The sequence below is a fragment of the Camarhynchus parvulus genome, chromosome 5 (assembly GCF_901933205.1).
Source record: "Camarhynchus parvulus chromosome 5, STF_HiC, whole genome shotgun sequence".
Classification (NCBI taxonomy): Eukaryota; Metazoa; Chordata; class Aves; order Passeriformes; family Thraupidae; genus Camarhynchus; species Camarhynchus parvulus.
In genome coordinates, this window is record NC_044575.1 from 58,261,681 (window position 1) to 58,285,082 (window position 23,402).

Sequence of the window (23,402 nt, forward strand, 5' to 3'; positions counted from 1 at the left end):
TAAATAAGAAATAATAAACACCTAATCTGAATGCAAACTATTGTCTGGAGTACCTTGAATCCCAACCTCAACAAGAGAAAAAAGCAGCCAAAAACCAACATTTAATGGTTTGAGGATTGAACTCACAACCTTCCTGAAGTCAGCATCAAATCTTCATTCAGCAAATTTACAGAATCAAACCAAACTTCCAAAACCTGACACTGATCCTGTATTATCATGAATCTCAGGTTTATTAAAAAGTTTGCCAATTTAAACATTGATCTCGTGTTGTCTCAGAAGAGATGGGAGCCTCATTTCTATCAAGTCTGGCCAAATTACAGAGTCCTAACAACTAAAACCACAGATATCACAGAGGACAAAGCTTTAGACTTTCATCCCAAGTTTAGCAAAATGAAGAACAGGTAAAGCACCATGGCAAAATAGAGCACTTTAGAGCAAAATAATTGCTTTGCAGCAGGTTGCAAAGCCAACAGCTTTGCCACAGGAGATGGGCTATTAGTGCACTACAAAGGCCAGAGAAGCCCTGAATCCCACCAGCATGATGCCACATTATAGCTTTCAGATGAAAATACACATTGCTTTTTAATCTTTTATTAGCCAGTAATTCAACCCAGACACCTGAGAAATCCACAGAGCTCCCCCTCTGCAATATAAATGCACTTGCTGTAGTAAGCAAAACCATTAAGTGCAGCTTTCAGCAGCTGCCATCACACAAATAGGAATTTGTACCGCCCAAGCTTCAGGTGTTTTCAGCCACACAAATCCTAACACTGCCAGGGAGTCCTGACACAATTTAAATGCTCTAAATTACTAGCCTGAATACCCTCCATCTCTTTGGAGTAATTATAGTCTTTTTCACCTTTTAGTTTAAATAAAAGCTATTCTGTTTTGTAGATCAAACCCCAAGTTTTAAGCCACTTTTGCAAATACAATACAGACAGCTTGAAACAAATCTTTCTCCATGTTTTTTTTTTAACTAAGATGCACTTAAAAGAAGGGCGCCAGGACACACTGCAGCCTCCTCTATCCCTGCACCAATCCCACCATTCACTTGTAATTCTCAATAACCCAGCTACCCTGCCAGGGCAGAACCAGAGATCCTGGGAAAACTAACTTTTCCCTAGTTTGTGTTTTGCCAAATACCTCTGAGTTCTGAGGTACTCAGCTCCTGCTCTCATTTATCCTCTCCAGGTATTATCTTTATCAAGATCCCTGCAGGAATCACTGTGCACCTTACAGCACCTTTAGCTTTGACAGTGCTTTCAGAGAAACACATTAACTGGGAGATAAGAGCTTTTATCAGTCAAGCTGAGCTTTATCCCTTGTTTGTCCTGATACCTCAACATTGCAGCAACTTGGCTTTTATCCATTTTCTCCCAGCTTTTCCCTTCCCCAATTCAGATGGGAAACCCCCCCCCATGACTCCCACCTCTCTACAGCTCCTGCCTCTCCTTCACAAGCACCACTTTGCAGATGTTTTTTCCCCAACCACATCTGCATTTCCCACACTCAGATTCCTTCATCCATTCCCTCTGCTCCTTCAGCAGCAGATCACTCTCTCCAATTTTATTTTGCAGTCCTGAGCCAGTTTCTTTTTTCCCTCCAAACACATCACAAATCCCTTCTCTCTCCAGTTAGCCATTGACTATCCCAAACCTACCTCTTGATCCCACTTGTAAACAGCTGTGCCCTGCCAGGAGCTCACACAACACCCACTCCCCTCTTCCCCTCTCATCTCCCAACTCCTGCATCCTCTGGCCACTCTGCTCCCACCTTTGGCCACCCAGCTTTCTGTGCCCAAATTATGTCCTACGACGTGGCCTTCCTGAGTCTAATGCTCATGTGCTTCCAGACCAGCCAAAACACACAAATCTTTCTCCTAAGCCTCCAAAATTCTCATATCTGCCTCATTATTTGGTCTACTGTAACTGTTTTCCTCTGAAACATTCATAAAAGAGTAAATTTTCATAAAGCAGTTTTGACAGTGATGCATCAGCATCCCTCTAAGTCCAAAGCAATCAGAGCTGCACCTCCAGGGGCCAAAAGCAGACATTCTGCACTTTCTGCATCTTCCTTCTTGAAGAAAACCAGTGATTGTTGTGCCTAAAAACACACAGGGATGTGAATGCTACACTATGGACCAAATTAAAACTGTGATGCAGGAAAGACATTTCATATTTGCATCCACAGAAAGTCTCACAGTAGTGAAGGAAGTGCTTTTAAAGTAATCATTTGAAAAGAAAAACAAGCTCAGCTTACAAGTCTCAGTAAATTGAATTCTCTGGAAAAACTACTGGAAAGTAACTGAATAAATACATTGTAAAGTCAAATGTAGTGTCTTGGCAAGCTTTTTCAGTAAAAATATTCTATCTTTTGGCTTAGCTGAGTAAACCAGCATTTGCTGGCTGTTAGTCCTCCAAATCCCTGCTCCCCTCTACACCCATCAACATTTCAGTATTTACCTGGGAGAGCTGCTTGCACTGCTCCTTTGCCACAGCTGCCTCCTCCTTCACTGCTGTGAGCATCTTCTCCTTGTCCTGGAGCTGGTGCAGAGCTGCAGCTGTCTCAGCCTTGCTGGCCTGCAGGAGGATGACATAAAAATAACCACAAGTAGTGGCACAGCACATTAAAAGGCAGCAGAGCAAACCTGAGAGGAGGAAACACTCCCTCCTGCTCCCAAATTTTCCATCTGCACGATGCACGTGGCACCACCAGTACCCAATTCTGCCACTAATGGATTCATGAGGCAAAGAAATGCATTTTGAAAGCATGGAAAGCAATTAAGAGGGTAAATGGGCTCTTAAGGTGCTTCCCATTGGAAAAGAGCTGCAGTGGGGAAAACAAAGAACAGCCATTAAGAGAAATAATGGGAAAAGATGCAGAGATGCTGATTCAGTCAATAACTGTGGTTGGAAGGACTTCCAAGATCAGCTGGTCCAGCCCACACTCAGGCCAGGTATAATTCAACAAATGTAATTGCCTGAAATATCTCACCACAAAGGGAAAAAGAAACACTGATCTGGTGTCTCCTTCCACTTCCCAGGAGAGCGTCCAGCTGATGTAGTTACATTTCTGCTGGCACACTGACACAAAAAGTTTCAGAGATACTCCAGAGAATACACCTAGAGGAACAATTCCCATGCTACTTGCATACTGGTGCTACAAATGAAATAAATGTAATAAAGAGCACAAATTCTATGTGTTTGTGCTCAGATTTGACTCAGGGAAGTGCAATGGTTGTGCAGTCTCAGCCCTTGCAGGTTTCAAGCCCAGACTGGATAAAGCCCTGAGCAGCCTGCGCTGACCTCAGAGCTGGTGCTGCTTTGAGGAGGAGGTTGGACTACTTGGACATCACTCACTAAAGTGTGATAACTGAAGAAGGAAAGCAGTGTCAGTACCATAAATGGACCCTGAATTTGTTTGGAAATTCTCCTTTAGTGGTAATGTGCATGCCTGCAGTACAAACACACTGTCAGGGACTTGCATGAGCTACAGAGAGAACACAATTCACACTTCCACCTACAGAAACCCACTTTTTTTTGTTGTCTATAAGCCCAGGAACTAGTTTTCATCCTAAAGGTTCAGCTTTAACACCAAACCTTCCTTTAAAGCAAAAAAAAAAAAGGCAGAGCAAGCAGGGTAGCTGCTCAAACAGGCAACACCATTTCAAGGGCAGCACTACTGAGTTCTGTCTTTAGGGGTTTTGAAGATGCAACTGGACAAATCCCTGAGCAAATTGCTCAGAATTCAGTGTTGGACCTGTTCTGAGCAGGCAGCTGGACTGCAGAGCCTCCTGAAGCCCCTCCCAGCCCAAACTGTGCTGTTATTCTGATTATTGCATTAATTGGACTGACAGGGAGCCAGTTCTGCATTTCTGGTACCGTGTCTGCAGAGGAACACAGGACTGCAAGAGCTCAAGTGTGACACACAGGATGTGACAAGCACAAAGTGACACCCACAGTGAGTCATGGCAGGGAGGAGTAGGTGTGTGCCCAGCAACAGGACCAGGAGCAATGGCCACAAACTAAAACACAAGTTGCACCTCGACGTGAAAAAAGAGCTGCTTTCCCTGGAGGATGGCACAGACCTGGAACAGCTGCCCAGGGAAGGGGTGGAGTTTCCCTCTCTGGAGACATTCCAAATCCACATGGACACATTCCTGTTCACCTGGCTCCTTAGCCATGGCTTGGACTGTACGGCCTCCAGAGCCCCCTTCCACCCCAAGGATTGTGAGATTCTGTATTGATGAGATATTGGTGGACACCATTCTCTTCTGTGTCGACTACAAGAATTAAAAAGAACTGCCAAGCACTGGCACAGGTTGCCCAGAGGGGTTTTGCAGCCATTCCCTGAAGGCTTCAAGATATCCAGCCTGGATAAAGGCCTGAGCAGCATGGGCTGACCTCAGAGCTGGTCCTGCTTCAAGCAGGAGGCTGGACCACTCCAAACCCCTTGAGGTCCCTTCCAAACCTGCAGTGCCCTACAATCCTATGAAAAATATCCAAAGAAGTCAAACTACATTGTATAGACTTGCAAAACACAGAATTAGCTGATCAAGTGCACAGCCACAGGAACTTGTTCTGAATTCCCCCCATAGCTTATCCTATTTACACATTTGGGAAAGATCACTCCCAAAAGTCACCAGCCATCCCTCCCGGTGCCAACACACACGTGTCAGCAGCAGCATTCCTGCTTGATTCCTTGCTCTCCATGGCCATTGCTGCTCTCCCCAAGTGGCCAGAGCCACCCCTGGCATGGCAGATGGCAGCACAAAGGCATCTGACAGCTCACTGCTGCATGCCAGGCAAGCACAGAGCAGCTGGAGAGAGCCTCCCAAAGGCAGACTCTGCCCAGATCCCACTGACAGAGCTCATCTGACAGCACCCCTTCCAATTTCTGTTTGTTTAATCAGTTTTGTCTTCCTTCCCCCCACACTCCAGTCATTCACCTTCTGCAAGAAATCATGAATTGCACCAGATTTTTCCTTTAACACCTCCACTACACAGCGGGCCTCATCTTCAGAGAAGATCATATTCTTCATGGATGTTACAAAATCCTTGAATTTTACTTCAGCATTCTCTGCAACACAGAAGGGAGGATTTGTTTACTTTGGACTCCATACAGAATTATTTATTTTGCCTTGAAACAGCATGTGATGGGGTATCATTATGCATTATATTTAATTCCAGTCTGAAATGCCAAGAAGCAAGAGGTCATGAACATTCAGCAAAAACAACATCTCTCCAATTTAAACCCGATAACAATCTGCCAGCTGATAGTTTTGGGAAAAGAGAAAATCCCACCACTCTGTTTGCACAGTTGGTAACGTTTATAGTGTTGCTAGCAAGAAGACAAAGCATGACACAGATTTTGGAGGAGAAAAATAGCATAAATGTGAAAAATTCAAGAGTCCTTTCCAGTGTATCATGACAGTAATTTAAACTGAGCTCTCAATTTGGAGGACAGCCTGGCTGCACAAGCAATATGCACATGAAAAGTTAATTAATTAAAAAACTGGCACATTTTTGATTACAATATATGGAAGACAAAAATATTAACTTCCAAATTTAGATTGAGGGAACTGCTGCAAGAAGAGTTCAGCAGTAGGAAGATAAATCAGTAAGATCCCTCTTAATGGCTGACCAAGTGTTTAAAGAGACACACACAAGGAAAGACAATTCCACTGAAACAAAACTGTTTTCTCTAATAAAAACCATTGCTCACAAACAGGCTGCTCATAGACAGGTCATTAGGTGGCCCTCTGACTCCAGAAAATAGGAGCACAACACCAAGGCACCCCATATCCCTGCCAAATATTCACCAGTGCCCAAAAGTGTGTGAAGGGATGGGAAGAATTAAAAAAAGCAGAAGCTCAGTAGTGATGCTTGGTCAGAAGTTGTCCCATAGATCATGAAGAGAGGTCTGGTCACCACAGGTGCTAAACATGCCCCAGAAATCAAGTTAACACATCAAACCCAAAGATCTGTCTGAGAAATAAATGAAGAACAAAAAGGCAGCAGTGACTCTATGCCCTAAAAGAAATTACCAAGCATAAAATCACTGAATGACAGAGCATGGGGAGGGAGTGCTGAGGAATTCTAGCACACTCTGTCCTAGTCCTAAACCCAACTAAGTCTTCACTTCAGCTCACACCAGTGTTGCACTGACATCACCAGTGATGCTGCTACCAGGAATATGCCAAGATGCTGAGACCACAGCCCAGGAACTGATCCCAGCTGGGCCAGGAGCAGCCCCAGCCCTGTGCTCCCTGAAGGCACAGAGACCTTGCCCTTGCACCCAAGGAGCTTACAATTAGAGCAGGGCAAGATTTCTATACTGGGAGGGCAAATCCCAGCTGACACAGGAGAATTAGGAGTTCATGGAGAAGGTCACAGCGTGCCAAGGAAATGAGAAGGGACAGGAGCACGTGAGGGGCTCTGATGCTGCAGGACAGTAACGTGCAGCCACTGAGCCAGCAGCACAACAGGAGCCTCAGGAATGTGGGAATCTAATTAAAGAGCTGCCAGGAAGCTTTGGAGGGGGTATTTTAGAAGACAAGACTAAAAAGAGAGGTTCCAAAGAGTGAAGTGAGTGAGCAGACAATATTGGAGAATCAGCCTCCTGCCCAAAGCTGAGCTGGGTGTCACTGCTCAGCTGCCTGGCTTCTCTCTGGCTGCTCACAAACTTGAGGTCTCAACTCATCAGGCTTTGAGATGGTCAGAGGCCTATTTAAAGCTTCAGAGTGGAACACAATGCTCATTAATCACTCCAGGCATTTGTGAGAGAGTATGAAGGAAGTTCTCCTGTCCCAAGCAATTCCAACTGCACTGAAGGGAAAATTCAGTCTCCCTGGAAAGTGCCAGACTCTCTCCACTGACAATTTGCTTCAGGTCATTCTGTATTGCACTGGGTCAGCCTCAGATAGCTCCATGAACAGCCCTAGAGCATGCAGGCTGCCCTTCCAGCCTCCAGCAGACCCCAAGAGCTTGTGCTGAACCCCTGGGTTTGGAGTCCATCCCTGTGAGCAGTGTCTGAACTCTCCCCTGTGAACTCCCTCGCTGCATCTGTGTGGTCTGTGATCACCCCTTTGCTCACTGGGGACACAAAAGCCCAGTCAGAGCTGAAAGAACTCAGATGGCACAGAGCCCCTTTCCACAGTGCCAAAGACAAGGCAGAAATGAGCACACACAAGAAGAGCATCCTGCAAAAACGTTTTCCTCAAATCTCTTCTTCACATTACATCAGAGAGGACCCCCCTCCCCACACGTCTTCCCTGCTGAAGTTTGCAAGCAGGCTATGCCAGAAACACACAGAAATATCAGTTTCTTACCTTTATCTGTTTCATTCTTCAGTTTCTTGCCACTGCTCTTCTGGATGCCCTCATTCACATTGTGTTTTACAACTTCAACCGGCTCACGCTTTTCCAAAGTGCCTGAGTCAGAATTATCCATCAAAGGAATGTAAGTAGTTGCTTGAATAAGAGGTTCATCCACCAAAACTGTAATCATAAGTCCACAGGATGGGTTAAAGCTTTGTAATAATTGACACCAACATTTTTAGAAAAGGTGCCACAACATTAAGAGTTGAAGTAAAGAATTTCTAACCTCAATAGTTAATTACATTCTCCATTTCTATTATCTTTCACAGTTTAACTCATTAAAGCTCTTCAGGTAAGTCCATTAAATAAAGGTCTCTAATGCATAGTAATTTAATAGCTTCAATTAAATTTCTACTTCCAAAGCTGTCTTTTAGCATTTTAACAAGAAGAGAAGAACCTTTACATCTGACTTTCATTTCACTTTAGCAAGAAAGTTGCACGTGGCATCAATGGTTTTACTTGTGGCTGTGGAGAAAATCATTCAGCATCCCTAAAATATGAATAAAGCCTTTTGTCCCTATTCTGTTAAAAGCTGGTACTTCACTGGCAGCATTTTCATGGATTACATCACCTGTGAACTCAGCCACTTGGGCAGAACATGCAGCAGGGGCAGCACTCAAGCTTATTTTGTATGCAGACTCCACTGCCCTTAATGAAGATCTCTCATCTGTCAGAGCAGGTTTGGGCATCATTAACATGCAGAGAGGTGCTCAGAGGCTCTGCCTGACCCCAGCCCTCCACTCCCACACTGCTGGATCACCGTGGTGAGGAGCAGCCTCTGCCCCAAGAGCTCCTCAGCAGAGACAAAAGCAGGAGAGGGGAGAGCAGGAGTGACAGAGCTGCAGCTGCTGCTTGCCCAGCTCCTGCTCCACACTGCCTGCAGGATGCCAGAGGCTGAGCATGGGCCAGCAGGCAAATCCCTGCCCCAGCCAGCCCAGAATGCAGGGCTGATGGAGAACAGATGCCAGGCAGCAGCACAGAGAGAGGAGGAACTGGGTGGGATGCAGGGTTTGGGCATCAGTGCAGAACAAGGATGCACTCCTGGCTGCCAGAGAGCCAGTTATGAAACACTGCTAAATTCTGGCTCTGTAAAAGGAGGAGAATAGGCCAGATGGACCTTTTTGTGTCACCTGGTGTCTCTCCACTTAAGCAGCCAGCAAACACCTGCAGGTACACCGCAAGCTCAGGAGAGAGGAGAGCTCTCCTCTAGCAGAAACAACCACCAGCTGCTCTCCTCATATTTTTTCTTCCTCTTCTTATGAACTTCTCTCCCTTTCAACACCTATTTAATATCAATGAGACATTTTGCAATATGAAATCCCCACAGTCATGTCTTGGCTAATCCTGGTGTCCACCACAGCTCATTTTTACACTGTCATTTTGGAGAGGTGGCTTGAAAAGAAAACAGTTTGCATTCAAATAATGCATGAGCTATTGCCCTGTAGCACTGACAGCTCAGCTTTGCTGCTGCTGAGCTGGTACTGAATTTTACTGCCCTGTACAGACAAGTTTGTGACCCCTAAAAAAGTGCAATGCACCCACTTCCATCAGGAAAAGCACAAGAATAAAAGGTGATTCCATCCTGAGTTCCCCATCAGTAGGTTTTTTCCAGGAATCATTTAGGAGTTTTCCAGTTATACAGGAACCCTACAGAGCTTGGAACTCCATCCTGGACTGAACAGGGCCCACAACAGATCTGCACCCTCATAACCTGACCAAAGTATAAAGGGAACAGTGGGCAACAGTGTCTCCTCCAGGAGCAGCCCATCAGCTCCTAACTTCAGAGCTGCCCCAGCAGAGAAGAGTCTTGAGGAGCTAACAAGGTGGCCTCACAGAACTTCATGGTCACCCTGTGCCCAAAAGCCAGACACAACAGCAGTCATTGTAAAAAAATAAAAAAAAAAAAAAAGAGAAAAACACACAGACACAGAGGCACAGTGAGCCAAGAGGACACAAGAAGCAGCATCTTGGCAGAGAACAAGGGATGACAACAGTGAAGGCCTTGAGAGCAAAGATGAACAGTTTCTGTTGGAGCAAGAGCCAGCCAACAAAAGGACAATAAGAGAGGAATGTGGTCAGAGCAACTGGCTGAAAAAACTGCACTCTTGTTTGGGGCAATGACTGCAGCAGTTCCAGACATGCCTTGCTCAGAGCAACTTCAAGTCTGCTCATTACTCCTCATTCAAGTGTGGATATTTGGATCCAAGAGAGCTCAGAAAGGTTCACAACATTCATTATCCCATGCTCAGTGGGGCCAGATGTTCATAAAATTTCACAAGATCTCAAGCTCAGCAATCTTTCCTACCTGGAATTCCTGCTTTTTCAAATCAACAGTTACTATTCTCTGAGCTCCTTTTCCAAAGGAAGAGGAACTAAAGCATGGATGGCAAAAAGGTTTAACAGTCAGGTTTATCTGAGCAATGTCACAGACTGGATTCTTACCATTATCAACTTTCTGCTTCTTTGCAGAGACCTTCTTCTTCCCTGACACATTTTCTTGCTTTATCTCCTGGTGGAGCAGCACTGGCTCTTGCTTTTTGGCAGGAGATACAACAGAATCAGTCTTACTATCTTGATCATCTGCAACAGACAATTGAGACAATATGTGCTCTTCTGTGTATTCTCAGCACTACCTTTCAATCAGCAGATCCGTAATAACAAAATTCCCCAATCCCAGGAAAACAAACTCACATCTTTTAAACCAGAACACAGATTTATCCCCATATACATACACACACAGACTCACACACACACACACAATTCCCAGATCAGGTGAGACCCCAAAGCAACAGGAAGGTTTAGCAGAGTCAAGAGCCACAGCACCCAGTGATTTTTAACACAGGAATCTCATGTGCAAGCAGAACACACAGCAATGCAAGGAACAGTTTAACAACTCCAATCCAGCTTTCACTGTGACAGAGCAGACAGCACATATTACCCATATTATTTTCTTATTTAGAAGTGTACTTTTCCCCTCCATGAAACCACTTGGGCACTTTAAACACACACACCCCCAATAGCTACTGGGACTGTGAGAAGCAGAAAATGAGTGTTTCCCATTAGGGAACTGTTCTTTTTAAAAGCAGTTTCTAGTGAGAAATCTTTTTATCATTTTGGACAGCCCGTGCTATATTAAGATTCTTGTCAGAGCTGACACACACAGCACAGGGCTCTGGTGTCAGCTCCTGTAATCAAGGAGAAGAGCTCGTTGTGGCTGCCCTCAGAACTGTGCTTGCAGACCACATTTTAACTGTGCCACAGAGATTTGCAGAGAACACCCACAAACAAGATTGGATACTTTCTCTGTTGGTAGTGGGTGGGTCTTTTTTCTCCAGTTTTTCCAGGTTTTTTTTCAGAAAAAAATCTACCACATCAAGCAGCAATGTCATTCTTTTTCCTCACTCCCTGTGCAGACCTGCTGTGCCTGCATCTCACAAGGGAAACTGCAAATATCTTGGGTTTCATTTATTTCTAGAACAGGGTATTTTTATTCTTTTTTCACTTCTATTCCTAGTCAAGACAACCACATTGAGACATATCCTGATGAGGATATGGTCAAGACAGTCAGAAGTGATTCTGGTGAGTTTTTGGTTTGTTCCAGGTTGGATATTTCAGTCACAACAGCCAGACCAGTTTTAGCATGAGTTCCATTCAGTTAAAGAGGTGTAGCAGGTGGGCAGCAATGAATCAACCACCAATCCATGACTCAGCCACCAAACACCTCTCTGTGCATTAAGCCTGCACTTAGAGTGATTTATTTTGCAGACTGCTATTAGGTTTCTTGAGATGCCCTCCCTTATCAGAGCAACCACTCTTAGGACTCTGCTTTTTCACTGCCTGGCTCAGAATGCACACAGCAAAAATATCTCCTGACTTCTCTCAGGTAATCAGAATTTTGATTGAAAGCAAAGCAGCCAAACCACAGAGCAAAGCAGAGGAACGAGCTACTCTGTTTCACTTCATCTTTAGCAGAAGAAAGCAAGGACGGGAGGAGGAAAACCAGAGCACTGCTGCCAGATGAAAAACAGGGGGGAAAAAAGCAATAGCTCATAAAAAAGGAGAAGGTTAGAAGGGAGCTTTGCCCCGTAGAGATCAGGCAGAACAGTGTTGTGAGAGACACTCTGTGGCCTTGCAAAAAGCAGAACACGGTTTTGGCGTTCTGTGCAAGAAGCATATGCAACATCAGATACCCATTCCATTTTTCTGCTTCTTCTGCCCAGGCTTCTTCTTAGCTGCTGTTGGTTCAGATGGTGGAGTGGGCTGTTTTGTAACAGGGACTGGATCAACTTTCTTGCCTGAAGACTTGGATCCTTCCGAGTCCTTAGTTACGTGATCATCTTGGTTGGCCTTGTGCTTCTTCTCCTTCTTCTTCCTCTCCCTGAGGCCGGCGGGAGCCTCGGTGCCACCCGAGGGGACAGCAGGGACAGGCTCCTCATCCGTGCTCAGGGCATCAGACAGCTTAAAGTCCCGAGGGGCACTCTCTGAGTCAGACTCGTGGATGTTCCCGTTCTGAGCCTCTTTCTTCTTGTTCTTCTTCTTCTCGGTTTTCTTTTTGTCGGCCTTGCTGGGCGGGAACTTCAGGTCCCGCTTCTGCTTGGCGAGGACCTCATCGTATAAAGTCTCTTTCATGAAAAGCCAGAAGAAGAGGAAGATGACTGTAATAACCACAGAAGGGATGAGGATGATGAAGTAGGTAGACTCGTAAAACTCCATTGTGCTTTTTCTTAGCTATGATTTCTTAAAAAACCTACAGGAGAAAGAGGGAAAAAAAAGAAGAAAAATTAGGTTTTGAACAGGTTTTCCCTCAGTGTTATTTTCTCCACCAATTATAATAATAAAAGAAGATTTCTCCTTGTTATAGAGCAGCCTCAAAGTAGCTTTAATAAAATTACCAAACTACATCAGCCATAGAACAGCTTCTGTAATCATTTACCACTTGCTTCAAAGTTGTTGGCCTGGATAGGAAAAGTGCAGTTTGCCAGAATGCTGATCTGGGGAGGGAATAATTCCCTTCCCTTGCTTTTCTTCATCCTCCTCACTCTTCCTTCCCACGTGACTTTCATAAAGTTAAAGCTTTTGATTTCAGAAATACATGAGACAGCACTTCCAGAGGCTGTGAAATAGAGACCAGTAAGTATATGAAGAACTCCACTTCTTTTCTTTTTTTTCTTTCATAAATCAAATATAATCAATTAAGATTCTTATCCTGGCAAGCGGGAGTTAAATTTCACCTTCCTTTTGTTCCCAGATTTATGACAGCTTCAGAAGTGGAATGAGGAGAAGACAGGAGAGAGCCCTGAATTTTAGTCAGCCATAAAGAATCAGGTATTTTCAAAACTGCTTTTTGAAGTCTAAAACCCAGCTTTACACTCAGGAAAATTCCATACAATTATTGGGAAACAGGAAGATCTGTTACTTATTTTGAACATGTGATGGTATAAAAATTCCAGGGCACTTATACAGACCAGATGATTCCAGGATAATTTACTGAAAACAGTATTTTTGTCCCAAACGTTACATTTATTTTCTTTCTAAAAAAGCAGGAACCAGAGAGTTAAAAAACAAAAATCAGAACAAGGTTAAAAAAACCTAACTTTGGGGTCAAAACAAGCCAGATTTTCCCATTTCACAACTGATTGCTATAAACAGACCTGGATTTTTGCAGGAAGAATCCAAATCTTCTCCAGACTGCTTGCTCCAAGAAGGAAAATAAACCCCCCCAAAAACCCCAACCGCCACCTAATATTGAAAAAAAAATCCACACTTAATCCAAACTAATTAGGCAAGTGCAATTCCCAATCCACCAACTCAGTTTGAAACCCATCATGGGAAGCACATGCCACAACTCCATTTTCCTCTACACAAGAAAAAAATGACTCTTCAACTCCAGAGTCCCTTGGGACACCCATCCTCTTGAGGAATGAAAGGCAAGGGATTTAACCCAGGTTGTTCAGAATATTTCCACTGCTGCTTGAAAAATGAAAACAGATGTGCCTACCCAGGGCACAGGGAATAAAATCCACGGAGACGCTGCGTGGTGCAGGAAGAGGGCAGGCTCTCCTTGCCTCTGGGCAGGAGATTTACTCATTTCAAGTTGTTTTACCTCAATTCCTGACTGCTTTGGAAGCTGCTATCACAAACTGGCTTGTGCCATCCTGCCACACTGCAGAGAGCTCGGTGTGGAGTCTGGCTCTGGCTCAAGAGGGGAGAGTTGTTAGATAGAATAATTTCTGGACAGAGAGGAGTTCCTGTGATAATATATTTGTACAGTGCATTGAGCAGCACAGAAAGCAGGGCTCGGGAACTCTAATTTGGCTATTAAGTTATCCAAATAAAAGACTAACACTTCAATACACTAATTATTCATCAGTTGTCTTAACATTAAGTCTCCTCCCAGTTTGTATTTATTTTCTGCATGCACACAGCTCACTGAAAATTACAGGGTCTAAAATTACATCCAGCACAGAAAGTTTTGGAAGGGCTGAGAGGGATGGGAAGAAAAGCTTGTCTTTTGGGGGATAAAAAGAGCACAGATGCTCAAAACTAAGCTGGAGCTTTCAAAATGATTAATTACAGCTACTTGATAAACCCAGCTCCCTGCACTAAGTGATCTAATATTAGTCATCTCTTGAAGGAAGCAGATCTTGAAAATTTGTCTCAGCCAAAGTCAATATTGAATGCTTACGGGGAAAAGCTAATCCCCAAAGTAAATATGTAATTAAGCAGATTTTTCACAAGTGTAATTAAGTTGATCATTCCAATACACTGCTGCAGCAGCTACAATAGCCAAGCACAAGGAGCCCAGCACAGCCCAGCTCATGACAGCAGCACACAGCCAGCCATGAACTCATGGCATGGACAGGCACACCCTGCACAGCTCCCATCTGACACCAGATGCTCAGGACAAAGCACAGGCTCAGGGTAACACTCTGGTGAAGAGCTTCAAGGCTCTTCAAGAGGGTCAGGAGGGCACCATGGCCATCCAGGCAGGACATGCTCCACAAAGAGAGACAACATGAAAAGCTACAGCTGCTTCCAGAGGAGCCATAAATCCACAATGACAACAGCTAGTCTGGGTGGGGAATGTGTGCTGGACTAGCTGGGCTCTGATCTCAGAGCTGGACAAGCTCTGCTGAGCCTCTGTCCCCCACCCTGCTCCCCCCTCCCTGCACTGCCCCAAAAACGGGATCAGCTCCCAGATCTGGAGCATGACACTGCAGTGATGAGCTCCAGAACCTCTCCAGGCTCCATTCCTGCTCCTGTCCCCCTCCTGCTCCTTGCAATTCCCCAGGAACAGGATCATCTCCCAGATCTGGAAGACGACACTGCAGTGATGAGCTCCAGAGCTCCATTCCTGCTCCTGTCCCCCTCCTGCTCCCTGCAATTCTCCCAAAACAGGATCATCTCCCAGATCTGGAGCATCACACTGCAGTGATGAGCTCCAGAGCATCCCCAGGCTCCATTCCCCCTCCTGCTCATCAGGGCAAAGCCAAACACAAGCCACACAGACCTTTCCACCCCAAACACTGATCAGAAGAAGACTTCTGAATTTATGATCAGATCTGACCTCTGAATTCCATACACAAATCTAGTTTTTCCCATAGAAGCACAGTTAAAAAAAAAAAAAAACTAAATCTAAATAAAAGTCTCAGGGTGTAACTAGAATTGATTAAGTACACAGGAACAGCAAGCAAAAGCTCTGCTCTGATGGCCATACACTAATTTCTCATCTCAGCCCAGCAAGGGTATTTAAAACTCACTCCAGGAGGATCCCACTGCTGCTGGCTCTGAGCAGAATGACAAAACAACATCCATCACACCACCCCCTGTCAAAATGTCTTTATAAAGTGGCATCCTTGCCATGGGGTAAATTGGCAGTGTTTTGGCTCACACACAGTTTCCAGTTGTGCTCTGACAATCTACAATTACTAACAGTTTCATCATTTCTATTTGTGTTTCTGTATTACACTGAGAAGCCATCTAGGAAAAAACAGAACCAGTCTATAGGGGGGGAAAAATTCTGTGCCAAAAAGAAAGAAACAGGATGAAGAAATTCATTCTATTAAAACAGAAAAAAGCAAATGCTGCATTGACACACCTTCACCTACCAGCTTAACTGTTCCATTTAGTTTTATCATCCTGGTTAGGATACACTCTAGAAAAAAAAGCATTTCTCCTCCAGAAGTGCTGCAATGGGACTTTTATCACTTGCAGCTCTGAAGTCTTCAGGGCAGCTGCACCAGCTCCCCACCCACCCAAACCCACAATCCCAGGCAAGGCACTCCCAGTGCAATCCCACTGCACTCCCCTCCCTACTGCCTACAGAGGCACACCAACTTTAGCTACACTTAAATTTCAAGGTATTTGGTTAAATACTCACCTTTCATCTGTATTTGATTGATACTCAACCTGCTCTTGCTCACGTTTCCCAGAGCCCAGCACCCGTGCCAGGCTCCCCCCCCCGGCAGCCACGCTCCCGTCTCACCCGTAAATTCCAGACCTCACAACATCCCTTCAGTCATTCTGAAAAAGGGGAACAAGCTGCATCTGTCCCAGGCCGTGCACAGACCCAGTTACTGTTCCCATCCTGCCTTTAACAAAAGAATTGCACTTTTGTTCCCTAAACAGAGCCCGTGCCACAGAAAAATAACTATTTCTGAACTCCAGTGTGCTATTACTGCCTGCACCTGACTTCTCCTGCCAGTTCATGCTGCCCTGGATTTTCTAACCCACCCTCTCCCCTTCTGAATTTAAATCTCAAGTTTCACCCTGCACAGATACCACATTTCACGGGATATTCATTCAGTTTAGGTCCAGGGGATTAACTTACTTGAGAAGATAGAAATAAATTATAGCTCCATCTGGCTAATGAGTCACTCATAGCTTAGTCCCAGCACATGAGAAGCACGGCTTCTATAAAAGCTTGGGTCCCAAAATGCACATAATCTTCAGGGATTTGTGCCTCTTTGAAAAACTAACATTAAAGGGGGAAAATACAGGTACCAAGGTGCCTTTTTTTAAATACTAAGCAGTTTAAGAGATACCACGTATGATTCAGCCAAGGCAACAGCTCCTTTAATTGGGATATTTCCCTGGGATTTTCTCAAGCTGGCAAGCAGACTCACATCCAACAGTCATTAGGAACACAGCAAGAAGTCTCAGAGCTGTATCTGGATTCAATAAATTCCTCAAACAGATAACATTATTTTGGTTCTCCCTATTCTGCACGCAGCTTGGAACACTCTCCGTATCAGCCAGCTGCAAAGAGGATCCTCTTGAAAACAGCTTCACTCCCAAGCTCTTCCTCCCCCAGAGCTTTTCCAGAGATGATGCCCAGCAACTTGGGCAATTAAACCCAGATCTGCCACAGGCAAGGTATGAAATTAAACAAGAAGTTCAGCCACTCCATGCCTATTCCACAGTCATACAGCAAGAGCAACCAGCTCTCTGTGATTTGTTTGTATTACCTGACTAAAGCACTGCTGGGCTCAAGCTCTGGGAAGGGGATCTGCCAGAAAAACCGCAGGGTAGTTCATTTAACATCAGTGTTGGTAGTGCATATGGGAAAACTGCAGAATTTCAGCTTAGGTTGGTTTAGTTTCGGGTTTTTTAAGCAGTTTTGGGTTTTTTTCATGTCCCAAGACAAGACACAAAAGACAGCAGAGCTGCTGGGATGTGACACAAAGAGCTGTTGGAGCAGGCAGGGATTTTAGCCCATCAAACTCACTTGAGTTCATTAACAGCTGGCTAACTTCAGCAGGTGAGCCACACTGAGCTCAGCATTCCCAAAAACACCCAGTGCAGAGAACACCAGCAAGGAGCTGACTGCACCCGAGCAGTTTTTTCACAGGAGAATTAAGGTATTGCACATAAACCTCATCTGACACCTACAAAAAGAAAAGGCACAGCTTCCAGTAAGATCACACACAATCTTCTCACGGGTCACTTTTACATTGCACAGTTTAAAGTCATGCATGAGGCACTCAGCTGCCAGAAAAGCTGAAGGTCCAAATGGACCTGTGAGTTTTGATCCCAGGGGCAAATCAGAAAATTACAGAAGAGACTCAATAGAATATCCTGAGTTGGAAGTTGGACCCACGAGGATCAGAGTCCAACTCCTGGCCCTGCAGAGACACCCCAACAATCCCCCCCTGTGCCTGAGAGTGTGTTCCAAACACTCCTGGAGCTCTGGCAGCCCTGGGGCTGTGCCCATTCCCTGGGGAGCCTGGGCAGTGCCCAGCACCCTCTGGGGGAAGAACCTTCCCTGATATCCAACCTAAACCTGCCCTGACACAGCTCCAGCCGTTCCCTCAGGTCCTGTTGATGCTCAGGAAGAAGAATTCAGAATCTGCCCCTCCACTTCCCCCCCGTGAGGAAGCTGCAGGCCAGGATGAAGTCTGTCCTCAGTTCCTCCCCTCCAGGCTGAACAAGCCAGGTGACCTCGGTCACTCCTCTCATGGCTTCCCCTCTAAACCCTTCCATGGCCCTTGGGTACTTTCCAATACCTTTCTAACCTTCTTATATTGTGGCATCCACATTACTCAGGGTAAAATTTAACCTACATATTGATATTCTTTTTAAAGAATATAGTTTTATATCTCTTATTTCCATGCTCTGTTTACACCAATCTTCCCAAACCCAAGACTGGTTGGGGGAAGCATAATAAACAGCATTTCAAGCTCTGAATTTTTCATTTCAATACTTGCCCTGACAATGATTTGTGCAGCCCCAGGAGAAAGCTGCAGACACTCAAAAAAACCAACTGAGCCATTCAGGTGTTAAAACTACTCTTCCCAGGAAGGAGACCTGTTCAAGGGAAGCTCAACAGTGCTTGACACCCCCTCCAAGGTGCTGACAGCAAGAGCAGTGCAAAACTTGTCAATAAATCTTGCTCTCCGCTTTATTTCACTGATACAATTAAGCCATTTGCAGAGCACAAGCTCAGTGCTTCAAATACCCTCTAGGTAAATATTTTCCATTCCAAACATGCCGCTGTTTGTACCATCTGTTGGGCTCTGTCTGCTCCCAGGCGCTTGATGTTAGTTAACACAGACAAGCTCTTTATTAAATTCCAGAAAGAGTAGCTTTGCTTCAACAAAAGCCTTTACTTTCAGAGGGGTTTTTTTTTTGATACAGCTTCAGAGCCAACACCTGACAAAATGCAGCAGCAGTGCTGAGAGGGAGCTGGGAGCACAATAAGGCTGCACCACCTCGCTACCAGCACCAGCACATGTCCTTGATCTTGTCCCAGTGCCGGCAGCAGGGAGCACCCAGGTAGGTACCTCCCACAAGAGGTTTCCACCACAGCCTGGCTGTTTGGGCAAGTTCCTACAAGATAAGGCAGGGCAGGGATTCACCAGGAGGCAGCTGACGCCCTGAAACCACCTGGGCTGGAGGATAAAGCCCAGCACTGGAATTAGCATCAGTGAAAGTGCAGCGAGCAACCTGGGTTTAGCAGGGGATCAATGCACACACACCTGCTGCTGGCACAGAGCAGGGAAAAGCAGGCTCTGCATTCCTCACACTGATATCCCAAACTGCACAGAGCCTGGCACAGCAGAACCCCACCAAAGCATGGGCACAAATACACTGGTATGAGCCAGAGGGACCAGGGATTGTCCCCTGTGCCAGGCACTGATGCAGCACCTCCAGTCACAGGGGCAGTTTTGGGCTCCTCATGAAAATAAATTGAGGAGCTGGAGCTTGTCCAGAAAAGGGAACAGAGCTGGGGAAGGGTTTGGAGCACCAGGGACAGCAGAGGGGGTTCTGCCTAGAGAAAAGGAGGTTCAGAGGGACCTTCTCACTCTCCACAACTCCCTGACAGGAGGGGGCAGCCAGAAGGCTCAGGCTCTGCTCCCACAGAACAGGGACAGGACAAGAGGAAACGGCCTCAAGTTGTACCAGAGGAGGTTCAATGTGGATATTGGGGAAAATTTCTTCATTGAAAGGGTGGTCAGGCACTGGCACAGCTGCCAAGGGCAGGGGTGGAGTCCCCATCCCTGGAGGGATTTAAAAACTGTGTAGATGTGGCACTTGGGACACGGGACAGTGGTGGCCTTGGCAGTGCTGAGGGAATGGTTGGACTCGATTTTACAGGGCTCTTCCAACCTAAAGGAGTCTATACTGCTCAGCACAGCAAAGTTTTAGGAAATTAAAACATTTTTTGCAGTATTTGTGAGGGGATGTTACTTGGGATAAAAACCAGCATGTGTCAGGACTGGTAAAAAATGTCCTTGGCTCCACCAGATGCCAGAAACTGCAAGTTTCCCCTTTAAATCACCAGCAGCTAACACACACCCCCTATTATCCCCAGAGTTCGAAGATAACAAATTATCTTTACACTACCTTTTTCCAAAGTGCCTGTAAAGAATCAAAGGTTTCTTTCTTCCAGCAGGAATTACTCAGCAAGTCTGCATCTTCCCATCCCTACTTCCAAGGAGTCCCTGAGGCTCCCCCAGCTCCTTCCTTCACACATTCATGTACAGACATGCTCTGCCCACACCACCATGAAGTATTTGAGAGGCATTTAAACACCCAAGCAGCCAGCTCAGGCTTTTGGGTAAGCATTTCCCCTTTCCCTGCTCTCCACGCAGGCAGGGACCAGATCAGACATTTGCTCTTCAATCACCGCCCGCTTCCGTGCACAGGGAACTGGGAAGTGATACTTCTCAAAATAGGAAGGCATAAAAAAAAATCAGAGGATTTTCTCAAAATAATACTACAAATAAGAGCCAAATCTAGCAGACTTATGGCCAAAGCTGAGCTGAGGTTCCCTGTCTGAGCAGCAGTTCCATCTGTCGTGTAGTTTTTGAGCATCAAGGGATCTCCTGCAACATGAGCCCAAAAAAAAAGCACAAACCTGGTACAGACTGGAGCCAGGACTCTTGGGTCAGACAGGCATTAAACACACACAACCACACCCTGAAATCTGCTTCTGCCCAGCACCTGGACAGGAGGGAGGGACCAGGCCACACCTGGTTTTATTCTAAGTAGCTGTCTGGGAAGTTCACAAGGGTTTGTAAAATCCACGCTCCACAGCAGCTCAGCTTTACCACACACAAAAGCCACTTACACAGCTTTAAAGTGCTGCACACCTCAACAAAGGCCTTAAGACAGCTGTTGTGGTCTAGTGTATAAATAGACATTCACAAGATAATCCTTACCCTGGACCCACAGAAAGCCTCAGGGAGCAGCTACCAGCCCCTAAAAAGCCAGGGCAGGTACAATACAGGTCTGAGCCCAGCTGGGTTTGCTCACTCTGACACAGCCTAATCCCCTTCTGACGCAGGAAGAAGTTGCATTACTGTAAGTGTGTTCATTCTGCACCTACCCCTGGCATGCTCTATTACTTTAACTCAACTAAAACAAGGTCTGAAACATCCATGGGAATGATGCCCTTGACCACCCTCTGGTCATAAATGAGGCAGAGCCCCAAATTCCAAGGAAAAACAAAAAAAAAAACTTAAGGTCACCTCCTGAGACATTTAGGGCAGCTACATCCCTTTCATCTCCTTACATCCAAGTGTGGAAAGAAATTTTTGGCTGGGAGGGTGGTGAGGCCCTGGCACAGGTTGCCCTGAGAAGCTGTGGCTGCCCCTGGATCCCTGGTATTCAAATACAGTTTGGATGGGGCTTAGAGCAGCCTGGTTTAGTGGAAGGTGTCCCTGCCCATGGCATGGGGGGGAAATCAGATGGTTTTTAAGGTTCCTTCCAAACCCAAATCCTTCCATGATTCCGTAACAGAGGAAAGCAGGTATGAGCAGTAGCTTCTCAGTACTCAAATTCCTCTCATACCGTCACAGCAATCAGCAAAGAGAAAACAGCTGGAATGAAACATTTTCCCCTTCCCAGTGTATACAGCAAATATAACCATATAAATATACATTCCTCTACTATGAATTCTTGTTAATATTTTAAAAAACAAATGTGAAATAAGAGAAGACAGAAACAAAAGAAGCAAAGGCCTTTGGTCCAGCTTTTTTTTTTGCCTTTTTTTTTTTTGCCTTAGCAGATTCTGTGAAAGTATGAATGGCATCTGAGCACTGGGAGGCTAATGCTCATTCAAAAAAAACAACCCAGGTTTTTATACACAAGAGCTGCAAAGAGTCAAGAAGAAAACTCGAGTGTATTACCTGCCTGTTTCATCCCAGGGGAGGTAAAATCTCTTTTTCTGCACATCCCCAGCAGCAGATTTTTCCCTCCCCGGGCAGGCACAAGCTGTTCTCCATCTGAATTCAGGGCAGAGCAGCCGCCCTCGGCGCCACAGCGACAGGAAAACCACGACAGATTGCTAAAGAGGATGGCATCTTGTTTATGGGTTGTGTTTCTAAAGTTTGGACATAACTGAGAAGAGATCAGTCTTAATTTATTGCTCGATTCTCTGGATTTCTACTCAACTTTGCCCTTAACTGTACTCACCAGGCAACTTTTTAGCTTATTCACTGGAATTCCTCCACACATATAAGAAAGTTTGCAACCTACCACTTGTTCTGCAGCTCTCCAGACCACCTGGTGCTAAAGCTTTTCTCCCCAGTTTCTCACTAAGGCAGCCACAGCGACAGAGAATCAAAAAATATCCTCAATATAAGCATTCAAGGGCAAGCAGGTCACTCAGAGCAACTTTAGCAGGTCCCTGTAAGTTGGATTTATTAACCTTTGTACCCCCACACCCCGAGGGTGCAGAGGCTGCCAGAACTACCCCAAATCGAGCCATGCACAGCCCAACAGTGTCACTGCTGCTGCTTCCACCAAGTTTCCACCCACACTGAATGAGGTCTCACAGGAGCTCAGGGAAGGAGGAATGTGTACACCGAGGTGATGGCACAGGAGGAAGACAAGAAACCTCAAAATAAATGAATTTGGAAAATTTCCTACAGCAATGTATCACCAAGGGTCCTCCTGCAAGAATATATTAAATTCATCTAAGAATATTAATCTTGTTCATATTAGAGTTTCTTTCCAAAAATAAATCACATAAAGATATTCTTAGTCTGAACGCCATAAAAGTGACTTTATCCAGACTTATTTTTGAATGTATATTAAAGGGATAAGAACAGAATTCTTCTGCCAACAAAGACAGGTATTAAGCTAAGAGAATCTATTTAGCTTCAGACTTCTTAACCAGACAAGATTCTACTCAAGTGTGCACATGCTGTCCTTTACCCTGTTGCAAAAGGAACAAAAGAAGAGGAAATGACTAATCAAAGCAGCAGCACATTAATATATTTTGGTATGTGGAAAGGGAAAATTGTAGCTGGTATTTTTAACATTCCCAACAGGAGAATGCAGGGCCATGCATACACCAGGCACGGAGGCTCAGCAGTTCCCAGGAGGGGAAAATAAATTAAAAAAAAAAAAAAAAAAGAGAGAGAAAAAGTGAAGTTGCATCCCAAAGAGGAGTTCTGTATTTTCCATTTTTCAGTATGAGCTCTGCTGGAATGAGAGCCTGGAAAGGAGGCAGGGCTGGGGTCAGCAGCAAGGCCTGAGTGATAACAGGTGCACTTTGCCTGAACTGCAGGGAAAGCCCAGCCTGGAGAGGTGCTCTGAGGGAACAGGTGAGAGTTTCTTGGAGCACTGCCACCAGCAAACACTCCTGTAAATCCCATCGCCACCCTGCTCTGCTGGCTGCCCTCTTCCACAAGCTGATAAGAGATAAGGCAAGAAAAGTGTCCCGGGTGGCATCCAGCAAGCCACAGCTCACCCATGTGCCACCCATCCCACACCATCCCAAGCTCAATTCCCCCTCAAAGCTCTCCATTCCCTGCAGGAGCAAAGCACAGCATCTTCACAACTGTCTTTCCTGGCAGTTACTTTGTCACTGAACCCACTGCTGTCCCAGTTCAACTGGATTTAACAGCTGGGTTTTAATCCCACATTCCCCCCTTCCCAAAGAATGGGAAGTTCTTTGGGGCAGCCACAGTGACAGGCTTGCTCAGAGCAACAGGGCAGGAGCCTGACTGCTGTGATAAACCCAAAATTAGAGCTTCCAAACCCCTTCCTAAAAGAGATCAAAACCAATCAATCC

General features: G+C 45.4%; 1 protein-coding gene across 11 annotated transcripts in view; it reads right to left on the minus strand.

Annotated features, from left to right (window-relative positions):
- KTN1 (kinectin 1) overlaps positions 1 to 23,402 on the minus strand; it is an 80,089-nt gene that overhangs the window by 43,687 nt on the left and 13,000 nt on the right. For 9 of the 11 annotated variants that reach the window (XM_030949224.1, XM_030949226.1, XM_030949234.1 and 6 more), the window contains exons 2-6: positions 11,569 to 12,125; positions 9,821 to 9,958; positions 7,331 to 7,498; positions 4,949 to 5,079; positions 2,463 to 2,579 (exon numbers count right to left, since the gene is read on the minus strand). In XM_030949224.1, coding sequence (XP_030805084.1) covers positions 2,463 to 2,579; positions 4,949 to 5,079; positions 7,331 to 7,498; positions 9,821 to 9,958; positions 11,569 to 12,091 — 1,077 coding nt within the window. In that variant the 5' untranslated portion in view covers positions 12,092 to 12,125. The remainder of the gene's footprint in view (positions 1 to 2,462; positions 2,580 to 4,948; positions 5,080 to 7,330; positions 7,499 to 9,820; positions 9,959 to 11,568; positions 12,126 to 23,402) is intronic. The other 2 variants (XM_030949231.1, XM_030949225.1) reach the window with 2 other exon arrangements.